Source organism: Chamaea fasciata, unplaced genomic scaffold (assembly GCF_029207755.1).
Source record: "Chamaea fasciata isolate MVZ Bird 193981 ecotype frontalis unplaced genomic scaffold, bChaFas1.0.hap1 SCAF_28, whole genome shotgun sequence".
NCBI lineage: Eukaryota > Metazoa > Chordata > Aves > Passeriformes > Sylviidae > Chamaea > Chamaea fasciata.
The window spans coordinates 5,196,227-5,213,249 of record NW_027094113.1 but is presented as its reverse complement, the minus strand read 5'-3'; the positions used below and the strand labels follow the sequence as shown (position 1 = coordinate 5,213,249).

At 54.0% G+C, this 17,023-nt stretch overlaps 1 protein-coding gene across 1 annotated transcript in view; it reads left to right on the top strand.

The window, feature by feature from the left end:
- PTPRS (protein tyrosine phosphatase receptor type S) overlaps nucleotides 1–17,023 on the top strand; it is a 96,623-nt gene that overhangs the window by 37,203 nt on the left and 42,397 nt on the right. Inside the window, exons 7-8 of the mRNA XM_066205483.1 lie at nucleotides 806–916; nucleotides 14,553–14,822. Of these exons, the coding sequence (XP_066061580.1) occupies nucleotides 806–916; nucleotides 14,553–14,822 (381 nt within the window). The remainder of the gene's footprint in view (nucleotides 1–805; nucleotides 917–14,552; nucleotides 14,823–17,023) is intronic.

Below are 17,023 nucleotides of genomic sequence, written 5' to 3'. Positions count from 1 at the left end.
TGTAGTATAATCATGTACTCCTAATACATAAAACATTTGAGAGCCTGTTGAATTATTTATGTAGTATGTATTTTAACTGGAGTTTTGCAGGGATGAAGCCTTCTGAGGTAAATGAGGCAATTTTCTTCCATGTAGTTCCATGCTGCATCTCTCTGCATATTTGCTGACAGGAATCTTTAGTTTGGGCTCTGGGTATATTCTTGTAGCCTGCAATAATATACAAGTTTAAGAAAAGCCTTAATCCTTTCGGCCCAGATGATGTAAACCATGCAGGCAATTTTGAAGTTCCAATGCAGTATTTACAGGGTTTTCCCTGGGGAATATTTACTCTCACTAAGGTGCTTTTCACGGGGGCTCTTATCTCCCGTAGGCTTCCTGAGGAGCACGTATTGGGCACGAAACAAAGGCAGCGGTGATAGAAATTCCCCAGGCAGTGGGTGACAAAGCCTTTCACTTTTATGGTCACCGCTTCAAATTGAGCAAGGGAAAGTCAACTGCCTGCTGATGGATTTCTGGGGATCACAGTAATATGGATTATTGAGGCTGATTTCGGGAGTTCTGGTGCAGAACGCCTGCATTGCAGAAGCCACAAAACTCGGCGCTTTTGCTGATGAGTTGAGGACAAAGAGCAGCACCGACTGCCGGGGGGGGTTGAATGTTCTCCCGGTGCCGTGCCCGCGTGCATTCCCAGCCCGTGTCCGTGCGCCGGGGGAGGAACGGGCGGAACCGCGGGGCTGCTGCCCGGCCGCAGAGCCAGCAGAGCCGTGACCATGTGTCTGTGCTGCCGTCTCTTCTCCCCTCGCAGGTGGGCTGCAGATCGAGAGCAGCGAGGAGACGGACCAGGGCAAGTACGAGTGCGTGGCCAGCAACAGCGCCGGGGTGCGCTACTCGTCCCCCGCTAACCTTTACGTGAGAGGTAGGGAGCTCACAACAGCGGCTCACTGGCACTCACCCTCCTCCCGGACCCTCCTCCCGGAGCCCCCCGGAGCCCCCCGGCCCCCTCCCGGTCAGGGCATCCCCGACACGCGGCAGGGCTGCCTCGCCCACGGCCCGGGGGTGCACCCAAAATCTGCCGGGCTCAGAGCCCGCGGGGAGTGAGCCCCTCTGGCTTAGAGAGGCCACAGTTCCCCTTCTCCCAAAGCATCCCTGCTCTCTGGGGATGCTCCGCCGGGGAGTGAGCCCCTCTGGCTTAGAGAGGCCACAGTTCCCCTTCTCCCAAAGCATCCCCGCTCTCTGGGGATGCTCCGCCGGGGAGCGAGCCCCTCTGGCTTAGAGAGGCCACAGTTCCCCTTCTCCCAAAGCATCCCCGCTCTCTGGGGATGCTCCGCCGGGGAGTGAGCCCCTCTGGCTTAGAGAGGCCACAGTTCCCCTTCTCCCAAAGCAGCCCCGCTCTCTGGGGATGCTCCGCCTGGGAGTGAGCCCCTCTGGCTTAGAGAGGCCACAGTTCCCCTTCTCCCAAAGCAGCCCCGCTCTCTGGGAGCGGGGAGGGTCCTCTCCGGCTGCCGTGGGTGTGAGAGGAGGGGAGGACCCTCTCAGCCCCCGGCACGGAGCTCAGTGTCCCCGCACTGTCACTGCTCCCTCAGCCCCGGCTGCTTTTCCCTCTGCCAGCAGTAATTTGTCCCCGGTGCCTTGGGCACAAAGGCTGGGGACACCGGCAGCCATCCCTGCCTCAGTGACAGTGACACCCCTGCCTCAGTCACCCCCAGGGGGGGACAGGTGACAGGGGATGGGCTCCCCGCCCATGTCTCCCACCCCGTGGGCCAACAGCCTCTCCACTTCCTCTTATTTTAATCTCTCTGACCTGTAATATTTTGCGTGTAGCTTTGGTTTAACATCTTTCCACAGCAAAAGCCCTTTTGGTAATGAGAGAGCAGGGCTGGTCCTTCTCGATTTAAAAAAAAAAAAAAAAAAAAAAGGAAAAATACCGTTGGGAGGAAAAAAGAAAAGTTACATCCCGGCAAAGTGTTCCCATTTCCATCCCATCGACAGAGGAGGCGCCTCCCACCTACACTCACGTTAATCTGCAGTCCAATGCAGAGCCATGCTCCTGTGTGCACTCCTTTCTCTCTCTCTTTCTCTCTCTCTCTCGTGTCTCACGCTCACTAAATCACATGCACATGGAGAGAAGGCTTTTAATAATTTAATGTTTCCAAGCTAAATTTTTAAATAGCCTTTTGTGGCCAGCTGGAAAATTGCGTTTGAAATTTGCCCTGTCGCCTGGGCCCCGAAATTCCGCTTTTGGGAACGTAAATCTGGATCTGATACTAATTCAGGGCTGAATCCATTGCAGACAGCTTAGCTGGAATGGTTTGGGTTCTTTTTTTTTAAAAAAAAAAAAAAAAAACAACCTAAAAAGAAAAGAAACAGGAAAAAGTGGGGATTTTTCATTATTGTTTTGTTTATAAATTTCCTCTACTTTTCTGGCCACTCGGAAACTGCCCGGGAGACAAAGGTTGTAACACGGTGTTGTCTCCACACCTGGATGAGGGGGCTCCAGGTGAAATTCCTGTTCCCATAGCCCAGTGTGCACCTGGGGCTGCCTGCAAACCAGCACTGACAGAGTGCAGAGAGCAGCGTGTGCCAGCTCGGCCTGTGGTCTGGGTGTTTTTCATGCTGTTTAATTCCTTGTTTCTTGTGTGTTAATATCGTGGAAAGGTAACAAATTTCTGAAATGGATTTGCTTTGGTGGGTGGGAGAGTTCATGCACATTTTTCTTCCCGTTTTTTTTTTTTTTGTTGTTTTAAAAGAGTCTCGAGCACTCTTGTGTTTCCAATTGACTTGTTTCTCCCATAACATGCTTGTCTCTATAGACCACCTGGGATAGGAGTTGTAAGTTTGAACATTGCAAGGAAAATGGTTTGGTTTGGTTTTGCTTTTCTTTTCCTTCTTCTAATTATTTCTTTTTTTCCTTATTCAGTCCCATGGTGGAGGCAGAGTGAGCAGGGCTGGGTTGGGGCTGGGGGGACCTGCCCGGGGCTGCTCCGCTGCCCTTCTCCGAGGAGCACAAGGACTGCAGGGAGGGAGAATCCTGCCTGGGCTCAGACCCCTCAGGGGGCTGACTCTGCGCCAGGATTGCTCCCAGCCCGGCCTCCCTGCGGAGCTTGGTTGGGCTGAAAGGGATGGGAGGGGGAGCGTTAGGAAGGCAGGAAAGAGGGTCGTTACTATCTTCATTTTTTTTTTCCTTTCTTTTTATTTTGGTTAAGAGAAAAAAAAATCAATCAATTTGCAGCTGACAGCCTTGAGAAGGCCTTTTTTTACTCTCTCTGTGTTTCCCCTATTTTTCTCTTCTCCTCATGTCATTGTGTTCCGCATCAAACCCCCTTAACATCCCTCAGAGCTACGAGAAGGTTGGTGTGGTTTTTTTCTTTTTTACTTTCTTTACCCACATTTTTACATTCGTAAGAGAAAAAAAAAAATATGAAAAAAAAATTTAAAAAATGAAAAAGAGAAAAAGCAAGAAATCTTTAAGATGAGCGAGACCCGCGCGTTCCCGGGTCTCTCGGAGATGAGTTGAGTTGCATTGTGGGCCTCTCTATGCATCCTTTGGTAATGTTGCTGAGTTCTTGCACTTTTTTGTCGTCATGGTTACCTTGCCGTTTGGACATTGGGCCTGATGCATGATAGGAGAATGTAACAATCTTCTTTGCATGCCACTTTTTAAATTAATTATGAGTTATTTTTTCGATATATAAATATGTATAATTTCTTTTCGTTATACGATTCTGGTTTCTTTGAAGTGGATTTACTCTTACTTTCCAAATTTTTGGTTCTGTTGGGTTTTTTGCTTTCTCTTGATTTCCCGTTTCTGTTTTGATTGGTTATGCTGTGCTGTAGTTTATTCCAAACGCATTGTGAGAAGCCAGTGTTCCTGCCCACCCGGTGGTAACTGAACTCCTCAATCCCTCCAGGAGGAAAGGAGTCACACAGCTCTAACGCCTGTCCATGGAAGCCCTGCTATTTGGGACAAGCCTTTGTTTTGGGGGAGGGAGGGATCTGGGAAGTGGAAAAGATGGTGAGAACCCAGGGGGTCATTCCAAGAGTCAGAGCAGCCCCTGGGTCACGTTATTGCTCATTTGTTTCTTGAGGTGTGCATCTTGTTCCGCCTCCTGCGCACAAAGAAAAGCCCTGACCCTGCTCCGAGGGCGTCCCCAGCCATGGGAACTCGCCCGCTGGTCACTGCCCAGTTCCCCCAGTAACGCCAGGAGCCGCCGGCCCGGTTCCCCCAGTAACCCCAGGAGCTGCCGGCCCGGTTCCCCCAGTAACCCCGGGAGCTGCCGGCCCGGTTCCCCCCAGTAACCCCAGGAGCTGCCGGCCCGGTTCCCCCAGTAACCCCGGGAGCTGCCGGCCCGGTTCCCCCCAGTAACCCCGGGAGCTGCCGGCCCGGTTCCCCCCAGTAACCCCGGGGGCTGCCGGCCCGGTTCCCCCCAGTAACCCCGGGAGCTGCCGGCCCGGTTCCCCCAGTAACCCCAGGAGCTGCCGGCCCAGTTCCCCCCAGTAACCCCAGGAGCTGCCGGCCCGGTTCCCCCAGTAACCCCGGGGGCTGCCGGCCCAGTTCCCCCCAGTAACCCCAGGAGCTGCCGGCCCGGTTCCCCCCAGTAACCCCAGGAGCTGCCGGCCCGGTTCCCCCAGTAACCCCGGGGGCTGCCGGCCCAGTTCCCCCCAGTAACCCCGGGAGCTGCCGGCCCGGTTCCCCCCAGTAACCCCAGGAGCTGCCGGCCCAGTTCCCTCCAGTAACCCCAGGAGCTGCCGGCCCAGTTCCCTCCAGTAACCCCAGGAGCTGCCGGCCCGGTTCCCCCCAGTAACCCCAGGAGCTGCCGGCCCAGTTCCCTCCAGTAACCCCAGGAGCTGCCGGCCCGGTTCCCCCCAGTAACCCCGGGAGCTGCCGGCCCGGTTCCCCCAGTAACCCCAGGAGCTGCCGGCCCGGTTCCCCCCAGTAACCCCAGGAGCTGCCGGCCCAGTTCCCTCCAGTAACCCCAGGAGCTGCCGGCCCGGTTCCCCCCAGTAACCCCGGGAGCTGCCGGCCCGGTTCCCCCAGTAACCCCAGGAGCCGCCGGCCCGGTTCCCCCCAGTAACCCCAGGAGCTGCCGGCCCGGTTCCCTCCAGTAACCCCGGGGGCTGCCGGCCCAGTTCCCCCCAGTAACCCCGGGGACAGGGGCTGCCAGCCCAGCGTGGCACTGACAGAGCGTCCTGCTGTTCCCAAATCCAGGAGCGCCCGGAGAGCCGCAGCTCAGGCAGAGCCCCAGCTCAGGCAGAGCCCCAGCTCAGGCACAGCCCCAGCTCAGGCAGAGCCGCAGCTCAGGCAGAGCCCGGCACGTCCCCTGGAGGAGCCGACCCCTCGTCCTGGCCGTGCGGGGAGGGCAGGGCAGCCGGGCAGCTGCCTCCTGGCTCTGCCCCTCCCCGTAGTCCCGCTCCCCTCCCGGTGATTTACCCTTCGCTGCCTGCTGCAGGCGCCGCCCGAGCCGGCCGGGCACAGGGCAGAGGCTCCGTCCTAAAGGAGCGTGGGAGGAGAATGCAGCTGTGCCGGCGCTGGAACAGTGCTGGCGCACATCTGGCAGCTGCAGCCATTGCAAAACAGCAGCCGGCAATCCGGCGGGTGACATTGGAGCTGAAAAATGCCTCTTTTCCCTCTTCTCACGTCCCTGTTTACCCCGCAGAAGCTCCTGCTGCCTCCCATGTGAGCACCCCGGCGGGTGAGACGCATGGGAGAGTGCCCAGGGGTGTGCAGTGTGTCAGTGGTGCCAGTGGTGCTTGGTGCTTTCCCTGTGCAGAGCCGAATGCCAGCCCCTTCCCCGGGAATGCCTTTCCCTCCGCCCCTCAGCCCTCACCTCGATCAGCTGCCAAAGGAGCGGCTTTCCTAGGGCACAGGTATTAAAGCTGTGTGATTTTTTTGAGAAATCCAGTGCAGTATTGACACAGTTATCTGTCTCTCTCTTTCTCTCTCTCTCTCTTTCTCTCTGTCTGTCCTTCTCTTTTTTTCTTAAAATGCTGAGATTTCAGTGCTCGGACCCTCAGTGCTGGTATTCTCCCCTCCCCTTCCGAGTCTCCCCCCTCCCCGCAGGAACCAGGGTACCCCTCCCAAATGCTGCGCTCTTGAGAATTCTCCGGGAAGAGACCAGCTCTGGCTCTTCTGACTTGGATGCTAACAATAGCCAAAAAACATCCCCCAGTCCCAAGGCTCTTTTTAAAGAAAAAAAAAAAAAAAGAAAAGAAAAGAAAATAAAAGAAAATGCTTGTTCTATAAAAAAAAAAAAAAAGGAATAGCATTTGAAACGAGGTTTTCCCATCTCACCTCCCTCCTGCCTAGGACTAAAAGGTAATAATCACTCCTAATTACAGGATTTTCCTTCATGACTAGGAGTTTGAGTTTCAGGATTTAGGTGCAATTAAAAAGGGATTTATACACCATTATTTTTTATTTGTTTATTTTCTCGTTTATAAAGTATTTCTAACATGGCCAAACTGCACTGCTGCTGCTAAGAATCTCTTGTGATCTGAGAAGGCTTGAGGATTAAATTCTTCCTTGAGAGCCAATAAAAATAATAATAATGATAATGACACCAACAACAATAAACTAAAGCTAAATGGGATGAAATCATGATAGGCTGGAATGACACTGGGAGAGGAAATGAGACTCGATACCTGGCTAGAGGAGGTTGTGGGCTTTGTTAAAGTTGTCTCTGGACCTGGTCCAGTGGAAGGTGTCCTGTGGGAACAGGATGGGCTTTAAGGTCCTCCCAACCCAAACCATGGGCACGGTCTTAATTTATTGGTGAAGGGTTCGCCCCGTGTGTTTTAATAGGTCAGATAACGCCATGGGCCAGAATAACACAGTGCTGACAGGGGCTGCCCAAGGCCAGAGGCAGAAGCGTCTTTGTGGAGACCACAAACCGGGCCAGGAGCAGGTGAGGGGACCTCTGCCACCAGCCCAGGTGTGACTGAGGCCGTTCAGGCTGAGCCGCCTGTCCAGGGGTCACCTGTGGTCGGTGGAAAGACAGATGCAGTTCTAGGGGAGAGTCAGCACCTCCTGGTTTTAGGGGAGCCACACGGCTCACCCGGCTTTCTAAAGTCTCCTTGGATGCTTCTCTGTATCCCTAGGGATGCCAGTGGCATCAAACCTGTGGCCCATAGTGATTGCAGGAAAGGATGGATCCAAAATCCTGCAAACCAAGAGCTGTCTGCCCACGGCGGGGTTTGAGAGGCTGCCCCACCCCTGGCAGTGTCCAGGGCCAGGCTGGACGGGGCTGGGACAGCGGGAGGGCTCCCTGTGCATGGCAGGGCTGGCACTGGATGGGCTTTAAGGTCCCTCCAGCCCAAAGCACTCTGTGGAGTTTTTGTCTGTAACCAGGGACCACCCGGGGGCTCAGCCCTTACCCCAGTGAGGGGACGTGTCCCCCCAGCCAGGACCTGTGTCCCCCCCAGCCAGGACCTTGTGTCCCCCCAGCCAGGACCTGTGTCCCCCCAGCCAGGACCTGTGTCCCCCCAGCCAGGACCTGTGTCCCCCCAGCCAGGACCTGGTCCCCCCCAGACAGGACCTGTGTCCCCCCAGACAGGACCCTGTGTCCCCCCAGCCAGGACCTGTGTCCCCCCAGCCAGGACTTGTGTCCCCCCAGCCAGGACCTGTGTCCCCCCAGACAGGACCCTGTGTCCCCCCCAGCCAGGACCTGTGTCCCCCCAGCCAGGACCTGTGTCCCCCCAGCCAGGACCTGTTGCCAGAGCTGTTTTTCCCCGGGAAACAGAGCACTTTGCAGCTCTCCTCTTTAATCTGGGGGGCTGCAGGGCCACCGGGATCGCTCAGGTTTGACCCCAAAACGCAGCTGCTGGCTGGCCTGGAGCCCTGGTGCTGTGTCGGGACCCCGTGTCCCTGTGCTCCTCCGTGTCCCAGGGGTTAGGAGGGAGGATTTGTGCCTCGGATACCCCGAGGGCGCAGAGCTGCTGCTGCCGCAGACGTTGTCGTGGTTGAATTTAGCAGAATCAAGAATTTCCCCCTTTTTCACCCACTGGGGCCCTGCTGGGAGGTAGAAGAGGGAGCTGGGATGCTGCAGGGATAATCCTCCCTGCTCCGTGCTCCCGCTTCTTGTGGCTCTGCTCTTTGCCAGCCCAGGGAGCTGAAAATGGCTCAGCAGGCATTTAGAGCAGCCCGGTGCCTGCCTCTGCTGTGTGTCACCATCAGCACAAGCTTTGTCACCCCGAGCCAGGTTCTGCAGCCCAGGCCCTGCTGAGAACATTCCCAGCAGCTCCCAAGGCTCTCTGGAAAACCTCAGCTCGTCGAGAGACCAAAGTTGAAACCAGGCCAGGGCAAAACATGGAAGAGCTGAACTAGTGGAAATCAATTAAAATAAAACCCACAGAAAGGGCAGGGATAGTGTGCCGAGCACCTCAGGAAATAAAGCTTCAAAATAGATTAAAATGTGACTAATTTAAGCAATAATTTAGCCTGTAGCCTGGGTTAAGTTTGGCTCATGAGTAATTTGACCATCAGAGCAGAGCTGCTGGTCGGTTCCAGGTGGAGCCTTTGCTGAGCTTTTCCCTCTCAGTCCCCATTTAGAGGTTGAAGGAAATAACTCCACATGCACTAGAGATTTAACAAATAGCCACAAGGTCAAAACAGTCACTGGCATTTTAAACTGTAGGAATTTTAATACCTCCTTAGACTAGATTGATAAATTCTTTAATGGAGAAGGAGGGAGGCAGAACCACCCCTGGGCTGTACAGCTGCCTCTGCAGTGCCCAGTTCCCAGGTGCTGAAATTGAGGGATGGAGAGCTCTGGGATGATTTTTTAAGGGTTATTTTGGCACTTCTGTGGGTGGGGGAGCGCCCTGTCCATGTTTGGGGTGTCCTCAGCTCTGAAATTCTAGTTCCAAACCGAACAAAGCAAACAAAAACTTCACTGTGTTTCTGCAGAAGGATTTCTCAAGGGTATCAGGAAATGGAAATGGATACAAAAAGCCACCCCCCAAAAAAAACAAACAAACAAACAAAAAAAATCCAAACTGTGTATATATCGATGTATATACATGACTATCTCTCTATAGAGGGCACTTTGCAGGAACACTGTGCTGTACTGATCTCGAAATCTCTGCCTGCCTGTGTCTCTTACACCTTTTGCATCGCTGTTCTCTTTGTTTTAGGGGAAAAAATTAGATTACACCTTGTCAAATTAAAATAACAAAAACTAAACCAGTCAAGTCTGTGTTTAAAATTACAGAGCTGCTTGAGAAACAATTGGATTCTGATTATTTTCTGTTCAATCCTGTAAAAAACAACAGAAAAAGAAAATTGCAAAAGACCAGAGATGTTCAGCCAGCCTGTCGCTCAGCTAATGTGGTTTTTTTTAAGTGAAAAGTAACAATTATTGGGAAGGTAATGGATTTCCTCCAGACCAAATCCAAGCCTTGGTCTCATTCTTTATTTATCTACCTACTTACGCATTTATTTTATTTGCTGTGAAGGAAATGAGGAAGGAGATGGGCAGGAGGAGGGAAGCTTCAGAGGTCGGAAATCCAAACCCCAGGGAGGTCTCGCCCCAGGGGATGAGGCTGGAATTGGGACGGGGCAGGGAGGAGGCAGAGGCGGCTGCACGGACCCGCAGGGCCAGGGACACACCACCTTTGGGAGGGGAGGACAGGTGTAATCTAAGCTTCACTAATAACGTAGAGGCTGCACATTATTTTGGCACCCTTTCCCCTACCCCTCCTCATTTTGGAGCAAGACGGAATGACTCCTGTCTCCCCAAAATGGCCAATAATGTCCGCCTTCTCACCTCATTTGGAGCAGCAGCTTGCTGAGTGTCAAAATGTTTAATACCATTTGGTTTTGTTTGGTGCTTTCAACCAGTCACTTCACTTTCTTTCGTTTCCTTTTTCGATTGATTTCTTCTTTAAGGTATAAGATGCGTTTCTCTTTGAGTTGGTTTAATGTGAATCGGGGTTTGAAGTGACATGTTCTTGTCCAGGACATTCTCCTTTCCCCACCTCGCTCCTCCTCCAACATTCTTTCTCTCTGAGATAATCTGGAAGGGGCTTTAAAAGAGCAGCTGGTGGGGTTCCTCAGCACAAACTGGTGGGTCCTCGGGTTTCTCTCATTAGCAGCACCATGGGAACACATTTTAAGGAAGGATTCTGGTGTTGCAAAAGCCAGCCCTGGATCTCCCAGTGTCTCTCCCCATCAGCTCTGGAAATCTGGCAAAAACACCTCCCGCCTTGTGGACCCCGAGTGGTGGTGGGGAACCTGAGCCGTGCTGATTGGGACCAAAAAAGCCAAAAATGCCACTCACAGAACACAAACTGGGTCAACCTCTGCCTCCGTGAGCAGCAACAAAACCAATTGGCTTCCCAAGGGTGTGAAAAGTTATGGATCTGTTCTGCTTCTAAAAAAGAGCACAATTTGGGGTGCAGATTTGCAGTGTGAAATGCTTGTCCAACAATTAAACAGACTCATAACTAACTGCACTTAAGAAATTCTCCTGTGCCTCTGAAATGGCTTCTCTGCACTGAAATAATTTAATTGCATCCCAAACACCCAGCTCCAGTCCTGGAATCTGGTTCTGTCCGTAACAAGCTGTATCCTTGTTTGAAAAAAAGCTCCTGAGAGTTTTTTGGCCATGGACAATGTCTGTTTGTGTGTGCCTGCTTGTGTGTGTCTGTGGGGAGCTGTTGCACATGGAGCATGCACATCCGTGTACGCATGCAGGGTCTGGCAAAGCTGTCCTGGGAACCAAACAGCCCCGGAACTCAGGGAAGGTCCTTCTTGAACCAGAAACTGGGAAAAGTGTTGTTAGACAAGTGTTTGTAAAGCAGAGCCCTGACTGCCCCCTCCCAAGGTTTCCTTCCCAGAGAGGGAGTTTTGTTCTTCCCGATCCTTTCAAAGCCTTGGATAGCAAAAATGGAAGGAATCTCTTCACCCGATTTTTTTTTTTCTTGTGAAAGTCCCCTCCTTCAGCTGCCGTGGAGCTGGACCCAGGGCTGCAATTGGTCTTGATTCCATCTCCAGCTTCCTTTCCACCACGGCTCTCCTCCTCCTCCTGGGCCTTGACCTAAAGGCTGACCCAGAGATTCTCAGCTTGACAGATTCCCTGTCTCCAGCCAAATGCAAATGTCGCAGCAATTAAAATAAACGGCAGCCTGGTGGCTCTGGGTAGCCAGAGAGGAACCCTGTGCCCACTGCGGTTGTCACAGCCCTGAGCCATCGCAGGGCTGTATCCGGGGGACTCTCTGAGGTCCCCAACATTTACCTGGAGTTCCTTTCCCGTCCTAGATCAGTGTGTGGATGTTGGTATAGCTGTGCACGCAGGAGAGTCCAGTTTTTTTTAAACCAGGATGCACCAAGGAAGTGCCGCTGCCTGTTTTGGGCTGGTGTCAGCCCCAGTCCAAATTCTCCCTCCTTGTGGAAGGGGTGGTGCTGAGGGCTGGCACCCAGAGGTGCTGGCTGCTTCCCTTGGAGGGTGACAAATGCCACGAAACCAGCCCAGAGAAAGGGTCCCTGAGCCCCCAGGGCTGACCTGCACCCCCGGGAGCTGTCAGGAGGAGGGCAGGGCTGCTCTGCACCTTTTTGGGATCGTGCTCTGAGCAGCCCCTGAGCTTGTGTTTTGTGAGTGGATTTCTCCTTCCCTGCCCAAAACCACAGCCAGGAACAGTCGGTTCCCTTCAGACTCCGATTCTCAGCACTCCGCCCTACATCAGATGATGCTTTTCAGTTATTAAATTCTGGTTTGTTCTTTCTTTTTCTTTTCTTTTCTTTGTTTTTCTTTTTTTTTTTCCCTTTCTCTTTCAGTTGGGTTTCATTTCTTTGCGATTAGCTTCGGTTTGGATTAATTGTCTTGTTCTGTTCCCATGACAACTCAGTGTTTGCATCCCACCTGCCGTTGTTTGTTGCTGTTGATGCTGTTTGCTGACCGGATCTTGTCCGGATGTGTCTCCCCATTCCTCCTCGCCTTTCCCACCTTGCCTCCCCTCTCCAGAAGGTCACCAGCCCCCCCCTCAGAAGAGTCATCCCCACCCCAGATCTGTCTGCATGTTGACCCCACTCGTTTCTTTCCGAGTTCTCTCCATCTTGTCTCAGACTGTGACAGGTGTGGTTTCCACCTGGCTCCATTTTCTGCGGTGTGGTCCCTCTGGAAGCAGTGGGAAGCAGGATGGAGTAGGGAGCAGGGCTGTACCCTCGTGCCTAGGGCTGGGTGTTCACCATAGTGGCAGGAGGGAGCAGGGAGCGGGTTGCCTGAGGTGGAACAAACACCGTGGTACCTCCCTACACCTTTCTGCAGGTAGAAAATCATCTCCTGGTGTCAGTGGCCAGGTGAGTTTGCAGCCCCTCCCTCGCCATCCCCACCCCTGTCCCAGCTGAGGGCATGCTCCCCGTTGTTCCCTCTGCAAATCCGTGCATGCAGGAATTCCCCCGTGCCACCTCTGAGCTCCTGCCGCCCAGTCTGGAAGTGTTCCCTTCCTCGCCTCCCGGTGCTGCTTCCTGGCTACTGGATCCCACAGAAAAGGCTCCGACAGCCCGGTGGGGAGAGCAGAGCTCCCTGTGACACTGTCCCCTGTCCCCGTGCAGGGGCTGCAGGAGGCTTTTGTTTGCCAAAGCCCCACTAAACAGCAAAGAGCCCCTTTCTCTCCGGGCAGTGCCCTTCCCCTTGGAAAGATCCCCAAAGCCGGAAGGTGAACACTGGAAGCCCCAAGACTGTTCCAGGGGACATCTGAAGACACCGGGAGGGACAATGGCAGGCTCAGCTCTGCTGTGCTCTGCTTTGGCATGAGGCAAGGCCACCAAGCTTTGGAGAGGTTGTGCCGAGGTTACCTGGGGGCAGACGGCAGGACAGGCAGTTCTCAGCCCGCCAGACCCTCCTGGCCCCTCGCCCACCCTGCCTGTGGCAGTCCCTGCATGGCTGTCCCTGAAGCTGGAGGAATCCTGCACTCCTGCTGCGGTTCCCGCGTTTTCCCCGGGTCCTGCGTCCTTTTGTCTTTCTTGTGGGATGAGACCCTGCCCTCAGCCCCCTCCCTGGGCCCTCTCTGATCCACACACGTTCTCCTCTGTCCGTTCCCCTGCTTCCCCCCCGAGGAAGGGCCCCCAGCATCCCTCCAGCCAGCCCAGGTAGCTCAGAAAATGGAGCCAAGGAAACCACAGCCTCCCCTTTGCGTCCATGTTCTTCCTGTGTAAGGTCTGGAAGCTGCATCCACCTCTCTGCTAAGGAGATGCACAGAACATGTCACTGTTTTCTCAACGTTAAAAGTTTCATTACCTTGTTTTTCTTATTAATTCTATTCTATTTATTATTCCGCCAGGGCTGAGATGTGACAATGTGAGCCACCACATTGAGTCACATCAGCTAGAAAAAGTATGCAGCATTAAAGTGGGTTTCCCCCTCCCCTCCCTTTCTCTTTCTCTTCTTTCTCCCTTCCCCTCTTGTTCTCCTTCTCCTGGTCTTCCTTCCTCTCTCTGTCGCTCACTTTCTATCCAGTATCCATGTGGGCATTTGCTGCCGCCCAGAAATTATATTTCTCTGCATTTTCCTCTCTCCTTCTCTCTCTTTCTCTCTCTCTCTCTCTCTCTGTCTCTCTTTTTTACCTATTTTGCATGATGTTTGTGACTCTGAGAGCTGCATCTATCGATGGAACCGTGTCAGATCTTAAAGAGGCTTCGTTAGGGTTTCTATACCCGAAAACCACAAAAATTTCATTAGAGTTTCTCATCTTTTCCACACTCTCTCTCGCTCCAGGGGGGCTGTGTTCCCCTGGACGCTTCTCACACGCAGACACCGACTAAATTCTGTCCCACTCCGGGGCCTCCCTCTCCTCCCTCGTTTATCCCTTTGCCTTTCGCCTCTCCAGTGGAGCGTCTGGAATCTGGGGATGCGACACTTCTCTCTTTGTTGAATTCTCTGGGTCCAACAAGGCAAAACGTTGAGAAGTTTCCATCTCCGTCCCAAGCTTCTCCTGGCCCCCCACGCCACCTGTGCAGCAGCCCCGGGTGGGAGAGGGCCCCTCTCCGGAGGGGACCCCGCCGGGTGGTGGTGGCTGTCCCTCGGGACAAGGGGACGGGCTCAGAGCCCACTGGGACAGGGAGGAGCAGGTGCCCGGGGTGTGGAGCGGGGAGCTGGGGGCCCCAGCGGCCGCCGAGGAGAAGTTTGGGCGCTCGCCATGCCAGCTCTTGCCAGTAAAGATGAGAAATTGCTAATAAATTTTTGTGTATTTATCTGTGCTGTGATGGGTCTAATCTTGATCAATGGAACCCTGTTGCTATGAAATATCGCTTTTATGTCTATATTCTATATATTGTTTGTGAAGTACAAATTTATTTGGAGTTTATTTTTTTTTTGGTTTTTGGTTTTTGATTTTTTAATTTCTTTGGTTTTTTTGTTTCGTTTTTAATGAAGGAAGAAAATAAACGATGACAAACCCCATCTGTATTTAAATTATCTTTTATTCTTTTTTCTTTTTCTCCTTTCTTTTTCTTTCCTTTTTTTTTTTCCTCTTTGTTTTGTTTTTTTTTTTTGTTCGTTTGTTTTGGTTTGGTTTTTTCCGTTTTGTTTTTTTGTTACCTCTGTGCGTCTCGTCCACAGTTCGCCGTGTGGCCCCTCGCTTCTCCATCCTCCCTGTCAGCCATGAAATCATGCCCGGGGGCAACGTCAACATCACCTGCGTGGCCGTGGGGTCTCCCATGCCCTACGTGAAGTGGATGCAGGGAGCGGAGGACCTGACGCCCGAGGACGACATGCCCGTGGGCAGGAACGTGCTGGAGCTCACGGACGTCAAGGACTCGGCCAACTACACCTGCGTGGCCATGTCCAGCCTGGGGGTCATCGAGGCCGTGGCCCAGATCACGGTGAAATGTAAGGGATGGGAGCGGGGTGGGGCTGCACGTGTGGGAGGGGGCACGTGCTGGGGGCACGGCTGAGTGTCCCAGCATGAGGGCAGGGGACACCTGGGCACGTGTCCTGCCCGTGCATGGGAGCGGTGGTGGCACCTGTCACCAGAGTGGGAATGGCCCCTGGTTTGTGCCTGTGGCGTCGTGTGTCTGCACGGGGAGAGCCTGTGGCTGCCTGACCTGCACAGGGGACACGGTCCTGCATGTCCTGGTGCTTGTGCATGACTGGGATGTGTGTGTGCATGGCCAGGGACAGTCCCGCACGACTGGGATGCGTGTGCATGGATGGGGACAGTTCTGCATGTCCTGGGGCTCCTGCACGAGTGGGGTCTTTGCGCATGGATAGGGACACAGTTCTGCATGTCCTGGTGCTCCTGCATGAGCGGGATGTGTGTGTGTGCATGGGTAGGGGCAGTTCTGCATGTCCTGGTGCTCCTGCATGAGTGGGATATGTGTGTGTGTGCATGGGTAGGGGCAGCTCTGCATGTCCAGGTGTTCCTGCATGAGTGGAATGTGTGTGCATGGCCAGGGACACAGTTCTGCACGTCCAGGTGCTCCTGCATGACTGGGATTTATGTGTGTGCATGGCCAGGGACACAGTTCTGCACGTCCAGGTGCTCCTGCACAAGTGGGATGTGTGTGCATGGCCGGGAACACCGTGGCTGCATGGTGGGCACCTGGCTGCAGCAGTGTCAGTCCCTGTCCTTACCTGTGTGGACACGTGGAGCTCTGTGAGCTCGAGTGGCAGGACAGACGTGTGCACCGTGAGTGCCCCGTGCTGGGATCTGTGCATGTGTCCTGGGGATCCCACGCACAGGGAAACCCACAGTGGAGGGGAAGCTGGTGGCTGGAGACCTTCCCTGGCTTTAGGACACCTGAGCTGGTTGTTATGAAGAGAGCTGTGGCTCACATCCCCGCATGCTGTGTCTGTCCTGACGGATGAGGCTGACTGGGCACTGTGCAAGGAGCCCTGGATGGCTTGGAGCCTGCATGCCAGCCTGTTCCAAGGCCTGAGAGTCGGCCAAGGCCCTGAGGATCTCTGGCATGCGCAGCCTTGCAGTAGAGCTTAGTTCCAGCATCTTAGTGGCCGTTGTTGCCTCAGCAAGATGGGGAATAAGCCCGGCTTCCAGCTAGTGATTCCCAAGAGGAGCACGGGTGCCATCTTCAATCTATTCTGTCCTCAGCAGGGGAGTATTAAACCCAAGCAGGAACCCCTGAGGTTGGGTGAGTGTAGAGCTCTGTGTGAGCTGCTGTCTGCTCCAAGGACTGCGGCTGCCCGTGAGGGATCTGGGAGAGGCGGGGTGGGAAAGGACCGGCCGGTGGGGAGAGGAGGAGCACTTGGGAGTAAGGGAGGGATAAGGAAAACCAATCCTGTTGTATCAGGATCTGTCTGAGGAAGGTCTGACAGGAGAAATGAGTAGGGACTGGAGAATCTTGGCATGACACCCGTCCTGAGTGTCTGCACAGGCAGTGCCAGCAGAAGAATGCCTGGGGCTGGACTCAGGTCCTCTTTATTTTCCTGAGTATTTCCTTCCTTCCTTCCTTCCCTTTTTTCCCTGTCTTACCCTGTCAATCTGAAAAGCTGCTGTGTAGGGCAGATTGCTTCTGCTTCCAGCTCTCCCATCTCCTCACGTGGGGAATCTCGCCCTGCTGGCACCTTCTGTCTTTTGTAATTTTGTTCGGATCCTGTTCCCTGCTCTGTTCCCGTGTGTGAGCACCTGCGGCTCTCCCGGGCAGAAGGTGAAAGAAGTTTGAGCTTTACTGTGGTCAGGTCTAGAGAAGTTTGGCTTCAAGGCCAGGCTGGACAGGGCTTGGGCAGTGGAAGGTGTCCCTGCCCATGGCAGGGGTGGCACTGGACGGGCTTTAAGGCCCCTTTCAACCCAAACCATCCTGGGATTCCATGGTGAGAAGAGGTTGAAAAGGGAGGTTGAAAAGGGTCTAAAGTGTGCGGTGAGGGGAGCACACAGAGCTTGAGAACAGGCGGAGTTAGAACGTGTACCAGGCTCTGCAGGTGCAGCCCCCAGCGGGCTCCTGGGGGCTCCCTGGCTGAGGGAGAGGGGAGATGGGGATGAACACGGCCCTGTGGCTTGAGGGGAAGCCCTCCCAGCATTTCAGGGGATTTGCTGTGGAGAGCAGAGCCCGCCCTGTGCCGTTCCCTGCCTGCAG